The 21413-nt window shown below is 46.1% G+C and overlaps 1 protein-coding gene across 1 annotated transcript; it reads left to right on the plus strand.

Moving 5' to 3' along the window:
- Positions 1–64: 64 nt before the first annotated feature.
- Positions 65–3687, plus strand: LOC115191729 (hydroxyacyl-coenzyme A dehydrogenase, mitochondrial). Its single transcript, XM_029749584.1, has 8 exons — positions 65–288; positions 815–943; positions 1059–1216; positions 1757–1883; positions 2080–2169; positions 2338–2410; positions 2636–2752; positions 3056–3687. The coding sequence occupies exons 1-8, from the start codon at positions 88–90 to the stop codon at positions 3172–3174; spliced, it is 1014 nt and encodes a 337-aa protein (XP_029605444.1). The 5' UTR covers positions 65–87; the 3' UTR covers positions 3175–3687.
- The last annotated feature ends 17726 nt before the right edge of the window (positions 3688–21413 follow it).

Below are 21413 nucleotides of genomic sequence, written 5' to 3' on the forward strand. Positions count from 1 at the left end.
CTAATAAAACGCACCACATCAAAACTGTGTGAAAGGTCATGGAATGGACTAAATAGTCACGTGACCACTGCCACACAACGACCTTCCATGGTGTCTCTGAGTGTCAGTCTGACTACGTTCAGCCACAGCCAGCTCCTTCATTCTGGTGCGGTCCTCTCCGGCTTGCAAACCATGGCTTTCTTCACTCACCAAGTCATCAGAGGTCTCTCATCTTCTGCAGTCCGAAATGCAGCGATCAAACACGTTACGATCATCGGGGGTGGTCAGATGGGTGCAGGTATCGCACAGGTAGTTAACGTTAACTGTTAATGACAAGTTTGTTTGCTAACATTAGCTTGCTAGCTAGCTAGCTTGCTACAGAGGCTAGCTAGCTATCTTGTCAGCTAACGTTGCAAAACTAGCTAACAAGCCAGTTAAATATAGCAATGAAGTGCACGAACTTACCGACTTGTTAGTTAACCGCTAGCTTGCTATTAGCTAGCTAGTTAGATACCCACTTGAGAAGCCAACCAAGGCAATTCCCCTGATGAGTTTTGCAGGCTAATCAGTAACACAACTCAGTATGTCTCTGGGTAAGAAGTACAGTATGTCTCACAAGCTGTCCCAGGTTGATCAGTGCAAAACACAGATGGCGAAGATAGCTGCATGAGGTGGCCTTTAACCTATAGTTACTTTAGCTAGCTAGTTATATGAGGGTTTTTGTTACCTACCTGAAATGTCCTTCAATTCAGGAGTTCTATTATTGACAGTCAAACCCGGTGAACACCTGTCCCACCCACTCACGACTCACACTTGTGTTCCCCCTTTCTAATAGGTTGCTGCTACAACGGGCCATTCGGTGGTGCTGGTTGACACAAACGAGGAAATCCTGAAGAAATCCGCCAAGGGAATAGAAGGCAGCCTGAAGAGGGTGGTCAAGAAGAAGTTTGCTGACAAGCCAGATGTTGGTCACTGATATGTTCATGTTGCTGTTTCCAATGATGAAATGTTGGCAGAACTTCCTTTTATGAACACCATTGATTCAAACAGGGGTTTGACCGTCATCATGTATGTTTCAGGCAGGAGCAGAGTTTATTGCCAAGGTGATGGCCAACGTGTCGATATCGACAGACGCAGCGTCTGTGGTGGGGAGTACAGACTTGGTGCTGGAGGCCATCGTGGAGAACCTCAAGATCAAACAGGGCCTCTTTGGTGCTCTGGACAAAGTAGCACCAGCGTAAGTATGACCGACTAGGGCTTGAACCTGTGTCTCCTACACACCACAAGACTGTCTTATCCCACTGAGCTGAATCCTAGGCATTAGCTTGTGGGTCCAACCCATGTCTTTGGTCTCAAGGTTACCCGCCAAGCGAGTGTGGATCCAAACCACATAAGCACTGTCCTGTCTCCGCTGCCTGCGAATTTGTCAGTAGTCAGAGGAGTTAGCTATCGATGGCCAGTGTTGAAATGAACATCAAGCCAGAGCAAGCGCTGTTTGATTAGAAACATTTGTTGTTGCCATTTTGAATGTGTAGCCTAAATATCAAAATTCCTTTATCTTCATTTGAGCTTTTTTTCTATACTTACTATAAAGCTATGCTGGTATCCTTGAAATGTGCTTAAAATAGACTATTTTTAAAACTATTCTAATTAAAATAAAATATTTCAAAAGGAAAGGCATTGTGTATCCCACATAATTGATGTTACTAATTGGGCTGTACCTCATGGGGGTTGCTTGCTGCTCGTTGCCTGATGTTTTTGGTTCCTCTATTTTAAGACACACCATTTTCGCCAGCAACACATCCTCTCTGCCCATCACCGACATAGCCAGCTCCACCAGCAGGCTGGACAGATTTGGAGGGCTGCACTTCTTCAACCCCGTCCCCATGATGAAGCTGGTAGAGGTCAGGATCAGTAGTACGGTGTACATTTTAGGACATCTCTCTCTATATAGTCTCCCGCAAAGCAGGTTTTTTTTTTATGTCATGAAGATGTTTAAATTAGAAACATGTAAGTTGCTTTAAAAATAACACTGGGCTTGCTCTCCTTATCAACAAGATTCAATTGAAAGCTGTTAAGTAGTTTACGTTTCCTCTTCAGGTGATTGGAACATCAGCCACAAGCCAGGAGACCTTCGATTCCCTCCTGGCTTTCAGCAAAGCACTGGGCAAGACGCCAGTGTCCTGCAAAGTAAGATCCTCGCTTATTTGAACAAATATAAAGTATTTTGCTAGTATTGTACACCTTTAAAGATAATGCAGTGACCTACCATATAACACCATACGTTATCTTCATCATATGCCGTTCAGATACGTCATAAACGGTTCACTGACGTCAGTACGTCATGTTCATCTTCAGGACACTCCTGGGTTCATTGTGAACCGTCTGCTGGTGCCCTACATGATGGAAGCCATCAGGCTACATGAGAGAGGTACGCCAGCCCTGCATGACTGACAGATAGTCAAACCTTTTGCCTCTATATGAATGAAAATAGCATCAGAGCCAAGAGGGATGTGACAAACGGATGTGTATGAACACCTATGGTTAACAAAACACAGTTGTCTGTATATGAAACCGTTGTCACCCTTCATTCAAAGGCTGTGTGTGTGTGTGTGTGTGTGTGTGTGTGTGTGTGTGTGTGCGCTCTTCTCGTCAGGCCACGGGTCAAAGGAGGACATTGATATTGCCATGAAGCTGGGTGCTGGGTATCCCATGGGGCCCTTTGAGCTGCTGGACTACGTAGGACTGGACACGGCTAAATTCATCATGGACGGTGAGTGTTGGGCTGCTTCACAAGTGTGTTCCTATTACAGACTGATTTCAATACCAGTTAAAATAGGACTATATTAGCCTAGGAACAGGCCCAATAGAAATAACTGCATGTCATATAGCACAGGGGAGGAGCACTGTTTTGGTTATAGAATGGTGAGATGGACGAGGTGCCGGTGGTCTTTTGAAAATGGTGATGAATATTTGAAGAAACCAAAACATCAAATGAAGTAGATGCAGATAGTGTAAAACCAATGCAAAAGTAGTTAGTTAAAATGAAAAGTTTGTGTTTATAACTTGATTCCAGGCTGGGTTGAGAAGGATCCTGACAACCCGCTGATGCAGCCCAGTGAGATGCTGAACAAGCTGGTGGCCGAGGGCAAGTTCGGCAAGAAGACCGGAGAGGGCTTCTACAAGTACAAGTAACCCCGCCCCAGCATCAACACTAGCTGGAGCCTGTTCATTAAGGCACGCCGTGACAAAACGGAAAATTAAAATAAGCGCTTCCGATTGGACAAGATCATGTAGTCCCTCCCAGTACTGATAAGGGCATGAATGATAATAGAAAAAACCGCAGGTTAATTTTGACAACGGTAGAACAGAGATGCAGCTGGAACGAACCTCAGTGCCTTCCTGAAGAATGATAGACCGGTGTTATCAATTCAAATCTGTCTTTTGACTGTATATTCTGAATGTCATCTTTATGTGTGGTTTGTAAGTAACTGGCCTTCCCTGTGGCTCAGTTGGTAGAGCATGGTGTGTGCAACGCCAGGGTTGTGGGTTCGATTCCCACGGGGGGCCAGTACCAGAAAAAAAATTTTTTATGAAATGTATGCATTCACTACTGTAAGTCGCTCTGGATAAGAGCGTCTGCTAAATGACTAAAATGTAAAATGTAACTGAGTTTGGCATTAAACTGACTTTTCCAAATGCTTCCCATAGGTTGTTCTGAGATTTCTATTCATACAGTTCTAGGGATGGATTTGCCTCTGGACCTTTGAGCCAACACACCCTGCCATTAATGATACCCAGTGATACAGTGCATTCGGAAAGTATTCAGACCCCTGGACTTTTTCCACATTTTGTTACATTACAGCCTTATTCTAAAATGTATTAGATTGTTTTTTGTCCTCATCAATCTACACACAATACCCAATAACGACAAAGCAAACACAGGTTTTTATACATTTTCGAAAATGTATTAAATAAATGGAAATATCATATTTAAGTAAGTATTCAGACCCTTTACTCAGTACTTTAAGCACCTTTGGCAGCGATTACAGCCTATTATTCTTGGGTATGACGCTACAAGCGTGGCACACCTGTATTTGGGGAGATACACCCATTCTTCTCTGCAGATCCTCAAGCTCTGTCAGGTTGGATGGGGAGCATCGCTGCACAGCTATTTTCAGGTCTCTCCAGAGATGTTAGATTGGGTTCAAGTCCAGGCTCTGGCTGGGCCAAACAAGGACATTCCGGGACTTGCCCTGAAGCCACTCCTGTGTTGTCTTGGCTGTGTGCTTAGGGTCATTGTCCTGTTGGAAGGTGAACCTTCGCCCCAGTCTGAGGTCCTGAGCGCTCTGGAGCAGGTTTTCATCAAGGATCTCTCTGTACTTTACTCTGTTCATCTTTCCCTCGATCCTGACTAGCCTCCCAGTCCCTGCCGCTGAAAAACACGTGTGACACTTGGCATTCTTGTTTCTCGTGGCCTGAGAGTCCTTTAGGTGCCTTTTAACAAACTCCAAGCGGGCTGTCATGTGCCTTTTACTAAGGAGTGGCTTCTGTCTGGCCACTCTACCATAAATGCCTGATTGGGGGAGTGCTGCAGAGATATTTGTCCTTCCTCCTCAGAGGAACTCTAAAGCTCTGTCAGAGTGACCATCAGGTTCTTGGTCACCTCCCTGACCAGGGCACTTCTCCCCTGATTGCTCAGTTTGGCCGGGCAGCCAGCTCTTGGAAGAGTCTTGGTGGTTCCAAACTTCTTCCATTTAAGAACGATGGATGCCACCGTGTTCTTGGGGACCTTCAATGTTGCAGAAATGTTTTGGTACCCTTCCCCAGATCTGTGCCTCAACACAATCCTGTCTCAGAGCTCTACGGACAAATCCTTCAACGTTTTGGCTTGGTTTTTGCTCTGATATGCAGTCAACTGTGGGACCTTATATAGACAGGTGTGCCTTTCCAAATCATGTCCAATCAATTGAATTTACCACAGGTGGACTCCCAAGTTGTAGAAACATCAAAGATTATCAATGGAAACAGGATGCTCCTGAGCTCAATTTTGATTATCATAGCAAAGGGTCTGAATACTTATGCAAATGTGTTTTTTTGTGTGTTTTTTTTAAATAAAAAATGTATAACCTGTTTTCGCTTTATCAAATCAAATCAAATTTATTTATATAGCCCTTCGTACATCAGCTGAAATCTCAAAGTGCTGTACAGAAACCCAGCCTAAAACCCCAAACAGCAAGCAATGCATGGGAAAGAAGCACGGTGGCTGGGAAAAACTCCCTAGGAAAAACTCCTGAGAAAGGCCAAAAACCTAGGAAGAAACCTAGAGAGGAACCAGGCTATGAGGGGTGGCCAGTCCTCTTCTGGCTGTGCCGGGTGGATATTATAACAGAACATGGTCAAGATGTTAAAATGTTCGTAAATGACCAGCATGGTCAAATAATAATAATCATAGTAGTTGTCGAGGGTGCAACAAGCACGTCCGGTGAACAGGTCAGGGTTCCGTAGCCGCAGGCAGAACAGTTGAAACTGGAGCAGCAGCATGGCCAGGTGGACTGGGGACAGCAAGGAGTCATCATGCCAGGTAGTCCTGAGGCATGGTCCTAGGGCTCAGGTCCTCCGAGAGAAAGAAAGAAAGAGAGAATTAGAGAGAGCATATTTACATTCACACAGGACACCGGATAAGACAAGAGAATACTCCAGATGTAACAGACTGACCCTAGCCCCCCGACACATAAACTACTGCAGCATAAATACTGGAGGCTGAGACAGGAGGGATCAGAAGACACTGTGGCCCCATCCGATGATACCCCCGGACAGGGCCAAACAGGCAGGATATAACCCCACCCACTTTGCCAAAGCACAGCCCCCACACCACTAGAGGGATATCTACAACCACCAACTTACCGTCCGAAGACAAGGCCGAGTATAGCCCACAAAGATCTCCGCCACGGCACAACCCAGGGGGGGGGGGGGCGCCAACCCAGACAGGAAGACCACGTCAGTGGCTCAACCTACTCAAGTGACGCACCCCTCCCATGGACGGCATGGAAGAACACCAGTAAGTCAGTGACTCAGCCCCTGTAAAAGGGTTAGAGGCAGAGAATCCCAGTGGGAAGAGGGGAACCGACAAGGCAGAGACAGCAAGGGCGGTTCGTTGCTCCAGCCTTTCCGTTCACCTTCACACTCCTGGGCCAGACTATACTTAATCATAGGACCTACTGAAGAGATAAGTCTTCAGTAAAGACTTAAAGGTTGAGACTGAGTCTGCGTTTCTCACATGGGTAGGCAGACCATTCCATAAAAATGGAGCTCTATAGGAGAAAGCCCTACCTCCAGCCGTTTGCTTAGAAATTCTAGGGACAATTAGGAGGCCTGCGTCTTGTGACCGTAGCGTACGTGTAGGTATGTACGGCAGGACCAAATCGGAAAGACAGGTAGGAGCAAGCCCATGTAATGCTTTGTAGGTTAGCAGTAAAACCTTGAAATCAGCCCTTGCCTTAACAGGAAGCCAGTGTAGGGAGGCTAGCACTGGAGTAATATGATCACATTTTTTGGTTCTAGTCAGGATTCTAGCAGCCGTATTTAGCACTAACTGAAATTTGTTTAGTGCTTTATCCGGGTAGCCGGAAAGTAGAGCATTGCAGTAGTCGAGCCTAGAAGTAACAAAAGCATGGATTAATTTTTCTGCGTCATTTTTGGACAGAAAGTTTCTGATTTTTGCAATGTTACGTAGATGGAAAAAAGCTGTCCTTGAAGCAGTCTTGATATGTTCTTCAAAAGAGAGATCCGGGTCCAGAGTAACGCCGAGGTCCTTCACAGTTTTATTTGAGACGACTGTACAACCATCCAGATTAATTGTCAGATTCAACAGAAGATCTCTTTGTTTCTTGGAACCTAGGACAAGCATCTCTGTTTTGTCCGAGTTTAAAAGTAGAACATTTGCAGCCATCCACTTCCTTATGTCTGAAACACAGGCTTCTAGCGAGGGCTTTATCATGGGGTATTGTGTGTAGATCGATTAGGGATATATTTTTTTAATCCATTTTAGAATAAGGCTGTAATGTAACAATGTGGAAAAAGGGAAGGGATCTGAATACCTTCCGAATGCACTGTATGTCAGTCAACAATCCCTGCGTGTTCAACCCCACTGTTCATTTCTAATATTGTTTCAAGAGTTCCTTTGATGTTATCCCTACTATTCAATTCAAAAATCCAAAATATTACCCTCTTTATATCCCGGCATTAAATTGATCATCTTGGATACATGAGACGTCACATCCAGTGGCGGTTCTAGACCATTTCAACTGGGGGGGCCAAGCTGGGGCCAGTTGTACTGTTAGAGGGGCCAGTTATATTAGATGTTATTGTTGTCATATCGTTTTATTCACTGCATTGCAGGCATTAGCAGGCAAAAGACCATGTTCATAATCATCGTTGCCACTGTCTAATAACGGATTTAAAAAAAGAACAATAGCAAAAATGTGTTATGTAAAAATTATATCATACTCCACATTTTGGACCTCCAAGAGCAGCTTCAATACTCAAGATGTAGATTTCCACTTTTGTCAGCATAGCCGTAATACTGTATGAGCGTAACCTCAGTCTCGGCATGCTGCTGGAGTTTTAATTGGTCGGTTTTAGAGCCTTTTGAAGTTTCCCCTCGAGATAGTCAATAATTCGGCTTGGTAGTTCTATTTAAGACCACTAAGTGGCAGTGTTGTCAAATGTAGAATTTCTGGATATGAACCATATGATGGGCCGACTAATGATCACAAGCTACAAGATTATTGGGCTTGTTTCCTGGACAGAGATTTAGGCCTAGACTAAAAACAATGCTCAATGAAGAATCCCCATTTAAATAGGTTTTTAGACTAGACTAAGACTTGGCTTAATCTCTGTCCCGGAAACCAGCCCTGTAAGTAAGGTATACCTATCACATAAATCTGGTCGGGAGATCAAATGAGCCAATGCCTTTTTATTTTTCTTTAAAAAAACAAAACATGTTGAAACTGTTAAAATGTGACCACTTGGGAAGCAAAGTGCTAATACCAAGATGACAGTGATTCAAAATACGACAATGAATAAAAAATGCATCAAGTAATACTAAAAATAGAGCATGAAATCAATAAAATGTTACAGAAATGCATGAAATAAACAACATAGGCAAAAAGACCACAGTTACCAGATAGAGAAGAGAAAAGTCCATCCAATCAGGCTGGGGTCAATTCAGGAAGTACACTGAAATTCCAACTCCAACTTCTCTTCAATGCTTTCCAATGAGGAAAATGTTGAATTGCAATTGGAATTTGGTTAACTTTCTGAATTGACTGGAATTGACCCCAACCCTGATCGCAATAAAATGAACACTGCCAAGTGCTGGGGTAAATATATATCTGCTTCATTTGTCAGTTTAGAACAATAAAATATAGGCCTCTGAGCAACCACTTGCCTTTGTCCTAACGTTGCCTGCAAAAATACCAAGAAAAGTGACATATCCTGACAGTTTCTTTAAAAAGTACACATACTGAGCTTTATTTTACATCTGAGCAAGACTCGAGTCAAGGTCACTATTTGTTACAAATAGTATCAAAAGAAGCCTTAATTTTCATTTTTCTGCCAGACGCTTTAACAAGAAAACAAATGGCTTTCCTGTGTTCAAAGCTTATTTTCATATATACCAGTATATATATAAAAAAAAAGAAAAAAAAAAAAAACATTCACTGAAAATATACACCGAGAAATTTAAACCAAGTTCAAAATACAAAAAAGCATTCAATTAATTCCAACTCAAAAGTAAAAGCTATAATCATAAAACGTTGATATTTTTTGCACCAACTGGTCGTTAGTAAAAACAAAATGGAGGATAGGAGCCTTGAGAGGATGTTTCCTTGACAACATGTGATTGACATCCCTCCATCTTCCTTGTGATAGTGCAGTCAGTCTAAAGAGGTGTTGGGTCAGGCCGCAACCCAAACATGTGGTCTGAAATCCAGTGAGAGAGGGGAAAGGGGAGTGTTGAGGGTCGAACATAGCGGGCTGTACAAAGGAAAGGAACGGAGGTGGCAAATAACTTAGAAATAACTTAGAAACAGGTGTTGGGGTATGTGTGGGGAGGTGTTAATTGTGTTTGACAAAGTGAAATCGCTGAACTGTTTTCAGTGCAGTGCCTTGGATTGAGATAGAGCTGCTTGTAAGAAGAAAAAAAGGCGTGAGGGCCTAGGGAGGGAGGGGGCTGGGGAGTGAGGGGGCTGGGGAGTGAGGGGGCTGGGGAGTGAGGGGGCTGGGGAGTTTGCATGCGGTTGGTTGATGGACTTTAGTAGTGATTGTCTTGTTCAGTTCAGTTTCTACAGCAGATAGGAGAGTCACTGCAGGAGAGGAGTATAAAGTCAAGTTCGGGGGGGTATTCCTCTGAGAACGGGAGTTGAGGCTTGGGGGTCGGGGATAAGGTGGAGGAGGGTTCATGGAATCTAGCAGGCCTCCATCTCTAACAGAGGGGCCATAGCCGCTGCCTTCGCTTTGCACGACATGGAGAAAGCGTTCCGTTTTCCTCCTGAAGGACAGAGAGAGAAACATGGTCAGTTCAATGGGCAACAACAGAGGCCCTAAACGTGTCCATAGTGACTGCTGTTACAGGTCATTTGCGAGTGCTGGCTGTCTTTTTCATACTGGTCAGAAACAGAGAGATGCAATGAACATATAACCCGTTCAGTCTGAGGGAAAATCCCTCACTAACTAAAAAGGAGCTTAAACACATGAAACCACAACAACACATTGCTGTAAATGTCGTCTGAAACCAGACAGTCTCACACACCCCACATACAGTGAATGAGTGCTGCATCCTCACAATGGTACACACACACACACACACACACACACACACACACACACACACACACACACACACACACACACACACACACACACACACACACACACACACACACACACACTACAGAGGACCTGGACGAGTGAAGGAGCACTACAGTTCTGCCGTCTTCAGAGAGCAGTAATGGCGTTGCCAACTGAATGTTAGGTCGTAGGTTAGTGACAGGATGTGGGTTGGCATTAGCTTTGATCTCACTCTGACATCAGGTCACTGTGACCCAAGCTGGCTCCATCTGCTCTGCCCCCCTCTCTGACTGACACCCTGATGTCATCTACCTACTGCTACCGCTCTCTCTCTCTGAACGCAACCAGCCTTCTAGCTGGAATACAGCTTCTGGTTGACATTTATGCTGCCACTGCTGTGTGTGGGCTGTGGGGAGGTAGAGAGAGTCTTCTCACGCTGAGAAGGCACTTTACAGGGCCTTCTAAAAAGCCCCGCCGGCCACCATCCACCCGTCCATGCATGGGAAATTGTTTGTCAAACCACAAAAGTGTTTTTTGCTCAAAATACTGGTCTGTGGCGAGCGTAGCTAACAGAGTCAGCTTCAGTTATTGATGGACGGGCAGTGTTGGTTATTTTCCAGCATCAAATGGAATCAGTGATCAAAGAGAGAAGGGGAAGAGATACAGAGGTAGATGTCTGACCGGGTAGGGAGTGAAAGATGTGAGGAGAGAAAAGAGAGAGAAGGTGTATTAGTGGAAGGACTGCTCCCTTGTGGTGAGGTCAGAGAATAAGTGTGTTTTTGTGGGTTGAGAAGTCAGCTGAGCCCTGCAACTCCACCCTGGCACCACACACACACACACACTCTCCCCTCCCTCCAGATTGCTTTACCACATGTGGATGAAAGGGAGTGGGACGGAGGCCGCCTTTCCCAGGGATGGCTGACCCTGAGCCGCCCGGGCGAAGGAGAGGAGGTACTGTAGTGAGGGCCGCAGAGAGAGACAGAGCCTCTGTTTATTTACCTCCACTGCCCCTTTTTATCCCAGGATCTGAGAGCCCTCAGCCCCAGCGCCCCCTTCCCTTCCTGGGGAGCTTTTTCCTTCCCTCCCGGCCACAAGATGAAAAGCCCTGGCTTAGTCTTTCCTGTGTTGGGAAAAATCCTGGGGGGTTGGGGGTGGAGGGGGCGATGGAGGGGTGTGGTGGTGGTGGGTCAGGAGGGGGCATCAGGCCAGGGCTTCACAGCAGACCCACCCGACACCAACACACAAACGCCGGGATTCAGGAGCAACTTGACCCCTTCCCTGCCCCCTCTCCCTCTGCCCACCTCCCCTCCCCTCAGTTAGCACTCAGGAATGCCGGCTGGACTTCTTTGCAGGAAATGAAACGCTCCTCTGTTCCAGTGGAGGCCGGGTCCTGGCTCTGGCTCTCTCTCTCCTTGGCCCAGGGAGGGGATGGGAGGTGGGGGGAGCGACTGAGACCAACGGGGCCCAGGCTCTGGGTCTTTGAAGCGTGGGAGGTTAAGATAACTGGCACGGCCCGCGTCTCTCAATCGCCGCCTCCACCTTCCCGGGGCAAATCAAAGAGCCCGCAGCTGGGCCCGTCCCGCCTGCCTTCCACTACTCCTCCCCTTCTCCTTTCCTCCCTCCTTCCCCTCCCTCCCTCCCTCCCTCCCTCCCCCCCTCCTTCCCTGAGCTGCAGCGGCGCTCTGGGATTTCTTTTGGTTCCATGAAAAAGGAAAACACAGCCGACAAATTACTGAAAATAAGCCAAATGGAGCGAGGCGTCTCCAACACAGGCAGGAGTGTAGACTTTACCATGGCAGAGGGAGAGAGGGAGATTTGGAGGAGGAGGAGAGGAAAAAGAGAAAGACAGAGTTCTGGGAGAGAGAGGAGAGGAGGAAATGCCAAATCAGCTGACTGTTTGTTGCCATGTCTGTCTCGACCACAAAGTCAGTAACCTAGACAGACAATGTTCTTATTTTATGAAATATGGATTCAGAGATCAGCTCCAAATCACTGAAACCTGGGAATTTGCACATCTAGATTGAAATTTACTCCAAGATGGCATTAAAAGCTGGAAATAAACCTGAAATTCTCATAATTTTCTCTGCCAAGTATCAGAATCAGGTTTTAACACAGCATTGGCTGGATGGAAAGAAAAGGAAAATGGCGGCTATTCAAATCCAACCAGGGATTGAGACAACGCATTAAGTTCAGGAAACAAAGTCAGTCGACCAGAAAGAAACGGAGATGGCCAACCTTTGCACTGACTGTGCTCCGTCTTGGTGAGATAATCACCTTGCTGTGAAGAGTTTAAACGATGGTTTTGTTTGGCGACACCGTCTCTCCTCAGGCAGTCTCACTTTCTCTATTCGATTGTGACACTGACACAACCGGCATTCGTCAGCTTGAGAAGGAAGAGGTAAAACCAAAGAAGAAAAGGTATGTTTTAAACAACTGGCTTCATCCTGTCAGCACTTTCTCATGCCGGGAGACAGAACATTAAAAGGAAAACCTAGAATAGTTGTGTCTGTCATTTCTAACCGCCAACCAAAAGCCAGGGTGGTTGAGTGGCAGAAACGTTGTTGTTCATGTCCGGGCTGGAACATCGACAGTGGTATTGTTGATAACGGTGGGATGTTTGGGGGGGTTCAGTTAAAACAGAACGAGGGAGAGGGGGATGAGAAGAAAAGAGAAAGGCAAGTGGATAAAGGAGGTGTCTGTCTATACGAGGCTAGAGGAAGGGAGAGGGGAGAGGAACGGTAGGGGGTAAGGCTCCCGCCCACCGAGCCACCGAAAGCCCAAACCTCAGGCATGTGCTGGTGAGACTGGGGTAGAGCTGGGGGTCTGGGGGTAGGAGCCCTGTCTCCTTACCCCTCTACCCACATCTGATGCGCCGTCGCTGGGGGCCCGAGCTGCTGAAGTCTGGCCAAGCGCGGCGTGGTGTAGTGTGGTGTGCCCCCGCAGTACTGCACAGCTACAAAGCTGGAGCTGGGGGCTGGAGGCCAGGGCGGCACTATCAAAGGGCTCGTACAATGACTGCTCCCTCTGCTGCGGCGCACTTCAAAGGAGCTCCACCGCCACTCAGACTCACCATCGGATGGGAGGGGGAGAGGAGGGAAAAGAGGGGAGAACGGGGAGGAAAGACGGGACAGAGAGAGAGAGAGAGAGAGTAGGAGGAAAGAGAGGGAGAGAAACCCCCCCCTACAATAGGAGCCACATTTTGTTCAGCAGAAGTAGAAACTCAGCACATCTCAAAACAGAGTTTCGTGTTTAGAAAGAATTAAATAGAGAGAAAGAAAAAAGAAAAAACGTCTTCCTGCGACCTCTCTCCCCTTCCCGTCGCTCCCCTGTTACCTGCGGGCCTTTTATGATCCAGAGATAACGACTCAGAAGGGGGGACGTTTTACAAGGCAGCACACCCCCACCACCCCCTCAATCTGCGTCTCAAGGAGCCACCGGGGAGAGACAGAGAAGGTGGGAGGGAAGGAGAAGGAGAGGAAGTAGAGAAGACATGACAAAACCCAGCAGGGAGGGAGAGGCTCTACCCTCATACGGTCGCTCCCTGCAGCTGGCCAGACCTCGCCACAATAGGCCAGTGACTCAACCAAAACAAACCCACAGACCCAGTCTAAACAGAAAGCCCCACTTTAGGTGATTCGCTGTGTCCCAAATGGTACCCATCCCAAATGGCACCCTATTCCCTTTATAGTGCACTACTTTTGGCCAGGACCCATAGGGCTCTGGTCAAAAGTAGTGCACTATAAAGGGAATAGGGTGCCATTGGGGATGCACTGCTCAGTCACACACGTAAACTAGAGGCCCCCAAGAGCCCCTAAGAAGTATCAAAGAGAGCCCTTTTCTCTGAAGGAGGAGAGGCAAGAGATTACGTCCAGGGTTTGACTAAAACCTACGCGGTAGACTCGGGCGGGCACACCTGCCCACTACAGCTGCTACACCCCTGGAAGGCCACAAGTGCTGAGGTTGTCTTTTTCTCCTTCACAGAGCTCTGCTTTGTGTGTGTGTGTGTGTGTGTGTGTGTGTGTGTGTGTGTGTGTGTGTGTGTGTGTGTGTGTGTGTGTGTGTGTGTGTGTGTGTGTGTGTGTGTGTGTGTGTGTGTGTGTGTGTGTGTGTGTGTGTGTGTGTGTGTGTGTGTGTGTGTGTGTGTGATTGAGAGAGAGAGAGAGAGTGAGTGAGAGAGGGGACATTTCCGTTTCTACTTCCTAACCCACAGTAACATTAGCCGGTGGCTGTCGCCATGATTTATGCCAAGGCCACTCTTTTTTCCCTTCTTTGTGAAGTGTAGTTTTAAAGAGGAGGCAGGAGATGCCTCTACTCTGCTGAGCTGAGACGCTCAGAGCAAGACCCTGAGTGTTTCACAGCCCCCCCAAACCATTCCAATTATCCCAGGTCACTAATAACGCTGTGGTGGTGTGTGTGTGTGTGTCCTCCACTGTGGCCTTAAGGCAACCAGCCCCAAATCAAACCAGCTCTGGAACTGAAGGTAAGACTCTGAACCCGGAGAGTACGGCTGGCTGTTTGAGAGAGAGGGGAGAAAGGAAGGAGAGAGAGGGATGAGGGACAGAGAGAGAGTGGAACGACAGTTGGGAGAAGGAGAACTCTCAAGCACAAGAGGGATTTTATTTTTTGCCCTCCCTCTCCCTCCCTCCCCCTTGCCCCCACCCCCCGCTCATCAAAGCCTGACAGCTGACTTCTGCCTCCACACATCACAGGAAAACACACGGGGGCTAGAGAGAGAGAGAGAGAGAGAGAGAGAGAGAGAGAGAGAGAGAGAGAGAGAGAGAGAGAGAGAGGCCACTACAGTCAACGTTCCGTACAGCACTAGTTCACCAGCTACTGACACAAACACACCATCTTTGGCCTCCACTTTTAGTTAGGGCAGTTGAAAAAAAGACATTCAAACAGCCAAGATGACCCCCCCCCCCCCAAAAAAAAACCCCCACTAAAATGCAAAACGTAGAGCTACAGATTTACTGACTCGCACAAAAAAACTGGGGAAATTCAAGTTAGCTCTCACAGAGCTATCCGGTTACCGGGTGGAAACAAAAGAGCACGTTCATAAGAGTTGAGATGACTCCGTCAGTTACAACGCTGGGGAGTTTTTATGATCGTTCGTGACTCACGGCCCACGCTGTTCATCCGATTAAAAAGGCCACCTTTGTTATTAGTCGTCTCCCTCCCTTTGTGACACATGCGCAGTGGCTGAAAAGCAGATCGCCTTAAGGACGTGTGCTTCCCGACCAGATACACATCTCCCTGTGAATCAGACAGGCCGAGTCAGACAATGAACAGGGAGAGAGAGAGAGAATGAGTCAAGAGCAACAGAGTGAAAAGTTATGAGTGTCAGAACGAAAGTGTCAGAGAGAGAGGAACAGAGAGAGAGAGAAAGTGTCAGAGAGAGAGGAACAGAGAGAGAGAGAAACAGAGAGAGAGAAACAGAGAGAGAGAGAAACAGAGAGAGAGGAACAGAGAGAGAGAGAAAGTGTCAGAGATAGAGGAACAGAGAGAGAGAGAAAGTGTCAGAGAGAGAGGAACAGAGAGAGAGAGAAAGTGTCAGAGAGAGAGAGGAAGAGAGAGAGAGAAAGTGTCAGGGAGAGAGGAACAGAGAGAGAGAAAGTGTCAGGGAGAGAGGAACAGAGAGAGAGAAAGTGTCAGGGAGAGAGGAACAGAGAGAGAGAAAGTGTCAGAGAGAGAGGAACAGAGAGAGAGAGAAAGTGTCAGAGAGAGAGGAACAGAGAGAGAGAGAAAGTGTCAGAGAGAGAGGAACAGAGAGAGAGAGAAAGTGTCAGAGAGAGAGGAACAGAGAGAGAGAGAAAGTGTCAGGGAGAGAGGAACAGAGAGAGAGAAAGTGTCAGAGAGAGAGGAACAGAGAGAGAGAGAAACAGAGAGAGAGAACAGAGAGAGAGAAAGTGTCAGAGAGAGAGGAACAGAGAGAGAGAAACTGTCAGAGAGAGAGGAACAGAGAGAGAGAAAGTGTCAGAGAGAGAGGAACAGAGAGAGAGAAACTGTCAGAGAGAGAGGAACAGAGAGAGATAAACTGTCAGAGAGAGAGAGGAACAGAGAGAGAGAGAAAGTGTCAGAGAGAGAGGAACAGAGAGAGAGAGAAAGAGAGAGAGAGAACAGAGAGAGAGAGAGAGTGTCAGAGAGAGAGGAACAGAGAGAGAGAGAAAGTGTCAGAGAGAGAGGAACAGAGAGAGAGAAACAGAGAGAGAGAGAGTGTCAGAGAGAGAGAAACAGAGAGAGAGAGAAAGTGTCAGAGAGAGAGGAACAGAGAGAGAGAAACTGTCAGAGAGAGAACAGAGAGAGAGAAACTGTCAGAGAGAGAGAGGAACAGAGAGAGAGAGAAACTGTCAGAGAGAGAGAGGAACAGAGAGAGAGAGAAAGTGTCAGAGAGAGAGGAACAGAGAGAGAGAAACTGTCAGAGAGAGAGGAACAGAGAAGAAAGTCAGAGAGAGGACAGAGAGAGATAAACTGTCAGAGAGAGAGAGGAACAGAGAGAGAGAATGTCAGAGAGAGAGAACAGAGAGAGAGAGGAACAGAGAGAGAGAAACAGAGAGAGAGAGAGTGGCAGAGAGAGAAACAGAGAGAGAGAAAGTTCAGAGAAGAGAAGAGAGAGAGAGAACAGAGAGGAACAAGAGAGAGAGAAGTGTCAGAGAGAGGAACAGAGAGAGAGAGAAGTGTCAGAGAGAGAGGACAGAGAGAGAGAAAGTGTCAGAGAGAGGAACAGAGAGAGAGAAAGTGTCAGGAGAAGGAACAGAGAGAGGAAAGTGTCAGAGAGGAACAGAGAGAGAGAGAAGTGTCAGAGAGAGAACAGAGAGGAGAAACAGAGAGAGAACAGAGAGAGAAGAAAGTGTCATAGAGAGAGAACAGAGAGAGAGAAACTGTCAAGAGAGAGAACAGAGAGAGAAAGTGTCAGAGAGAGAGGAACAGAGAGAGAGAAACTGTCAGAGAGAGAGGAACAGAGAGAGATAAACTGTCAGAGAGAGAGAGGAACAGAGAGAGAGAGAAAGTGTCAGAGAGAGAGAGAACAGAGAGAGAGGAACAGAGAGAGAGAAACAGAGAGAGAGAGAGTGTCAGAGAGAGAGGAACAGAGAGAGAGAGAAAGTGTCAGAGAGAGAGGAACAGAGAGAGAGAAACAGAGAGAGAGAGAGTGTCAGAGAGAGAGAAACAGAGAGAGAGAGAAAGTGTCAGAGAGAGAGGAACAGAGAGAGAGAAACTGTCAGAGAGAGAGGAACAGAGAGAGAGAAACTGTCAGAGAGAGAGGAACAGAGAGAGAGAAACTGTCAGAGAGAGAGGAACAGAGAGAGAGAGAAAGTGTCAGAGAGAGAGGAACAGAGAGAGAGAGAAACTGTCAGAGAGAGAGGAACAGAGAGAGAGAAAGTGTCAGAGAGAGAGGAACAGAGAGAGAGAAACTGTCAGAGAGAGAGAGGAACAGAGAGAGAGAGAAAGTGTCAGAGAGAGAGGAACAGAGAGAGAGAGGAACAGAGAGAGAGAAACAGAGAGAGAGAGAGTGTCAGAGAGAGAGGAACAGAGAGAGAGAGAAAGTGTCAGGGAGAGAGGAACAGAGAGAGAGAAAGTGTCAGAGAGAGAGGAACAGAGAGAGAGAGAAAGTGTCAGGGAGAGAGGAACAGAGAGAGAGAAAGTGTCAGAGAGGAACAGAGAGAGAGAGAGAAAGTGTCAGAGAGAGAGGAACAGAGAGAGAGAGAAAGTGTCAGAGAGAGAGGAACAGAGAGAGAGAAAGTGTCAGAGAGAGAGGAACAGAGAGAGAGAGAAAGTGTCAGGGAGAGAGGAACAGAGAGAGAGAAAGTGTCAGAGAGGAACAGAGAGAGAGAGAGAAAGTGTCAGAGAGAGAGGAACAGAGAGAGAGAAAGTGTCAGAGAGAGAGCGAGAGGGAGGGAGGGAGGAAATACACATTTCACAATGTCAAAATAATAGCTGGATTCCCAGAGAGCTATTTAACTGCAGGTTCAGAGAACCAGCTGTTTGCTGGGTCTGGTGTCTGACCCACTGGGGATAACAAACAATCCACTCCAAGAAATGAAACACTGTTGAACTGCTGCACTCATTGGTGTGGCCTTTCAGCCAGACATTTACATCTGTACAGAAGCAGAGAAAACAAGGAAGTTGTATTGATCCTTACCCTGCTCTCCTTTAAAAGGGTTTTCTGATTAATCATGCCCTGCAAATTAATGTGCAAGCAATATCAACAAAAATGAACAAGAACATCCGGGGTGTCCTATCAGAGTGAATAGATAGACGCACTCCATTACAAAACCATTGCAATCGAGGCGAGGGCGGATATAAAAAGAAATAGACAAATAAGTTTGTTTAAAGACGTTCGCTGCCTGAAGTCTGCCGTGCCAAACGCTAACCTCAATCCAGGCTCTTTGGGATCTACATAAATTGAGGAGTCGTGGCAGTCCTCTCTGGTATTATGCATATGAGTTTAAGGTTGTCACAATGAATCAGCCGGGGTGTCCATCCTGCCTCGGATAGACCCAGCTAATTATTGGATCACGGATAAAGTCTCAGGCAGAGGCGAAGTGCGGCTGGTGAATAAGAGAAAAACGGTCCAATTTAGGTACAGAGGGGGAGCCACCGGTCAAGAATCAATCAAGCGGAAACCTTTGTCTGGTTCAGGGTTTGATTTCATTGTAAGATTTGCCCCAGAGAGAGAGAGAGAAAGAGAGAGAGAGAGAGAGAGAGAGAGAGAGAGAAAGAAATAGAGAGGGAGAAAGAGATAGAGAGAGAGATAAGAGAGTGAGAGAGAAAGAGAGAGAAAGAGAGAGAAAGAGAGAGAGAGAGAGAGATAAAAGAGAGAGAGAGGATGCCATAAAAATGCAGACAGCAGGATGCTATAAGATTAACCTCAGACAGAGAGCGAGAGAGAGAGAGAGAGAGAGAGGGAGAGAGAGAGAGAGAGAGAGAGAGAGAGAGAGAGAGAGAGAGAGATCTAATGGTAGAAAGGTAGGCATTAATTTATTTCACCCAGTTTAAAGCCTGGTGACACTTTGGTCCAAAAGCTCTACATGTTTGTGTCTGTTACTGGCGCTGGTCACAACTTACCCAATGACAAACTGACGCTTTTCACAAAGAACAACCCCAACCAAATAAACCTCACAACATTTGACTGATTACGTAGTGCTTTATGTGTTATAGTGCTCGTACAGCACAGCAGGACGATTAATCGGAATGGCCGATTAATTGGGGCCGATTTCAAGTTTTCATAACAGTTGGTAATGGGTATTTTTGGCCACCGATTTGCCGATTCTTTTTTTTCTTCTACACCTTTATTTAACTAGGCAAGTCAGATTAAGAACACATTCTTATTTTCAATGACGGCCTAGGAACGGTGGGTTAACTGCCTTGTTCAGGGGGGATTCGGGGATTCGTTTTTGCAACCTTCCGGTTACTAGTCCAACGCTCTAACCACCTGCCTTACATTGCACTCCACGAGGAGCCTGCATGGCAGGCTGACTACCTGTTACGCGAGGGCAGCAAGAAGCCAAGGTAAGTTGCTAGCTAGCATTAAACTTATCTTATAAAAAACTATCAATCTTAATTAACATAATCACTAGTTAACTACACATGGTTGATGATATTACTAGTTTATCTAATGTGTCCTGCATTGCATATAATTGATGCGGTGCCTGTTAATTTATCATCGAATCACAGCCTACTTCGCCAAACGGGTGTTGATTTAACAAGCAATTTGCGAAAAAAGCACTGTCGTTGCACCAATGTGTACCTAACCATAAGCATCAATGCCTTTCTTTAAAATCAATACACATGTATATATTTTTAAACCTGCATATTTAGTTAATATTGCCTGCTAACATGAAATTGTGTCACTTCTCTTGCGTTCATTGCACGCAGAGTCAGGGTATATGCAACAGTTTGGGCCGCCTGGCTCGTTGCGAACTAATTTGCCAGAATTTTACGTAATTATGCCATAACATTGAAGGTTGGGCAATGTAACAGGAATATTTAAACTTAGGGATGCCACCTGTTAGATAAAATACGGAACGGTTCCGTATTTCACTGACAGGAAAAACGTTTTGTTTTCGAGATGATAGTTTCCGGATTCGACCATATTAATGACCTAAGGCTCGTATTTCTGTGTGTTATTATGTTATAATTAAGTCTATGATTTAGATAGAGTAGTCTGACTGAGCAGTGGTAGGCACCAGCAGGCTCGTAAGCATTCATTCAAAACAGCACTTTTGTGCGTTTTGCCAGCAGCCCTTCGCAATGCATTGCGCTGTTTATGACTTCTAGCCTGTCAACTCCCAAGATTAGGCTGGTGTAACCGATGTGAAATGGCTGGCTAGTTAGCCGGGTGCGCGCTAATAGCGTTTCAAACGTCACTCGCTCTGAGACTTGGAGTAGTTGTTTCCCTTGCTCTGCATGGGTAACGCTGCTTCGAGGGTGGCTGTTGTCGATGTGTTCCTGGTTTGAGCCCAGGTAGCAGCGAGGATAGGGACAGAAACTATACTGTTACACTGGCAATACTAAAGTGCCTATAAGAACATCCAATAGTCAAAGGTATATGAAATACAAATCGTATAGAGAGAAATAGTCCTATAATTCCTATAAGAACTACAACCTAAAACTTCTTATCTGGGAATATTGAAGACTCATGTTAAAAGGAACCACCGGTTTTCATATGTTCTCATGTTCTGAGCAAGGAACTTAAACGTTAGCTTTTTTACATGGCACATATTGCACTTTTACTTTCTTCTCCAACACTTTGTTTTTGCATTATTTAAACCAAATTGAACATGTTTCATCATTTATTTGAGGCTAAATTGATTTTATTGATGTATTATATTAAGTTAAAATAAGTGTTCAATCAGTATTGTTGTAATTGTCATTATTACAAATAATTTTTTCATCGGCCGATTAATCGGTATCGGCTTTTTTGGCCCCCCAAATAATCGGTATCGGCGTTGAAAAATCATAATCGGTCGACCTCTACATGCAACCCATCTGGGTCTAGGCTGCATGCCTCCCAAATGGCACCCTATTCCATATAGTGCACTAGGCCCATAGGGGTATGGTAGTGCACTATGTAGGGAATAGGGTTCCATTTGGGACGGAATCTCCCACTCCTCCAGGAATATCTGCTGCTATGAAGGTCTGTTTTGTAACATCTTTTGATAATGCAGAACACTTTGTCCATTTTCGTGTTGGAGCTACATCTAATAAGGGCATCAGTTTGGACTTAAGACAGGACTCATCAACAACAGTTTCTCAGCCATGCACTGCAACGATCACACAGAGGATTCAGATGGTCATCTCACTAGCCAGACAAAAGGCTGTCAATGGAGTGGCCTGGTCAATATACACCCAGAACACAATCACACACACACACTATCACACACACACTATCACACACACACACTATCACACACACACACACACACTAACCCACACACTATCTCACACACACACACACACACACACACACACACACACACACACACACACACACCACACACACACACACACACACACACACACACTATCACACACACACCACCCCACACTCACACACACACACACACACCACAACACCACACACA

The sequence above is a fragment of the Salmo trutta genome, chromosome 4, assembly GCF_901001165.1.
Source record: "Salmo trutta chromosome 4, fSalTru1.1, whole genome shotgun sequence".
NCBI classification, from domain to species: domain Eukaryota; kingdom Metazoa; phylum Chordata; class Actinopteri; order Salmoniformes; family Salmonidae; genus Salmo; species Salmo trutta.

Bases quoted from the DNA above. Each gene is read 5' to 3' on its own strand.
- LOC115191729 (XM_029749584.1), top strand. From the start codon at position 88: ATGGTGTCTCTGAGTGTCAGTCTGACTACGTTCAGCCACAGCCAGCTC. The intron at 1,884-2,079 runs GTCAGGATCAGT...TTTCCTCTTCAG, and splicing joins CCATGATGAAGCTGGTAGAG to GTGATTGGAACATCAGCCAC. The intron at 2,170-2,337 runs GTAAGATCCTCG...GTTCATCTTCAG, and splicing joins AGACGCCAGTGTCCTGCAAA to GACACTCCTGGGTTCATTGT.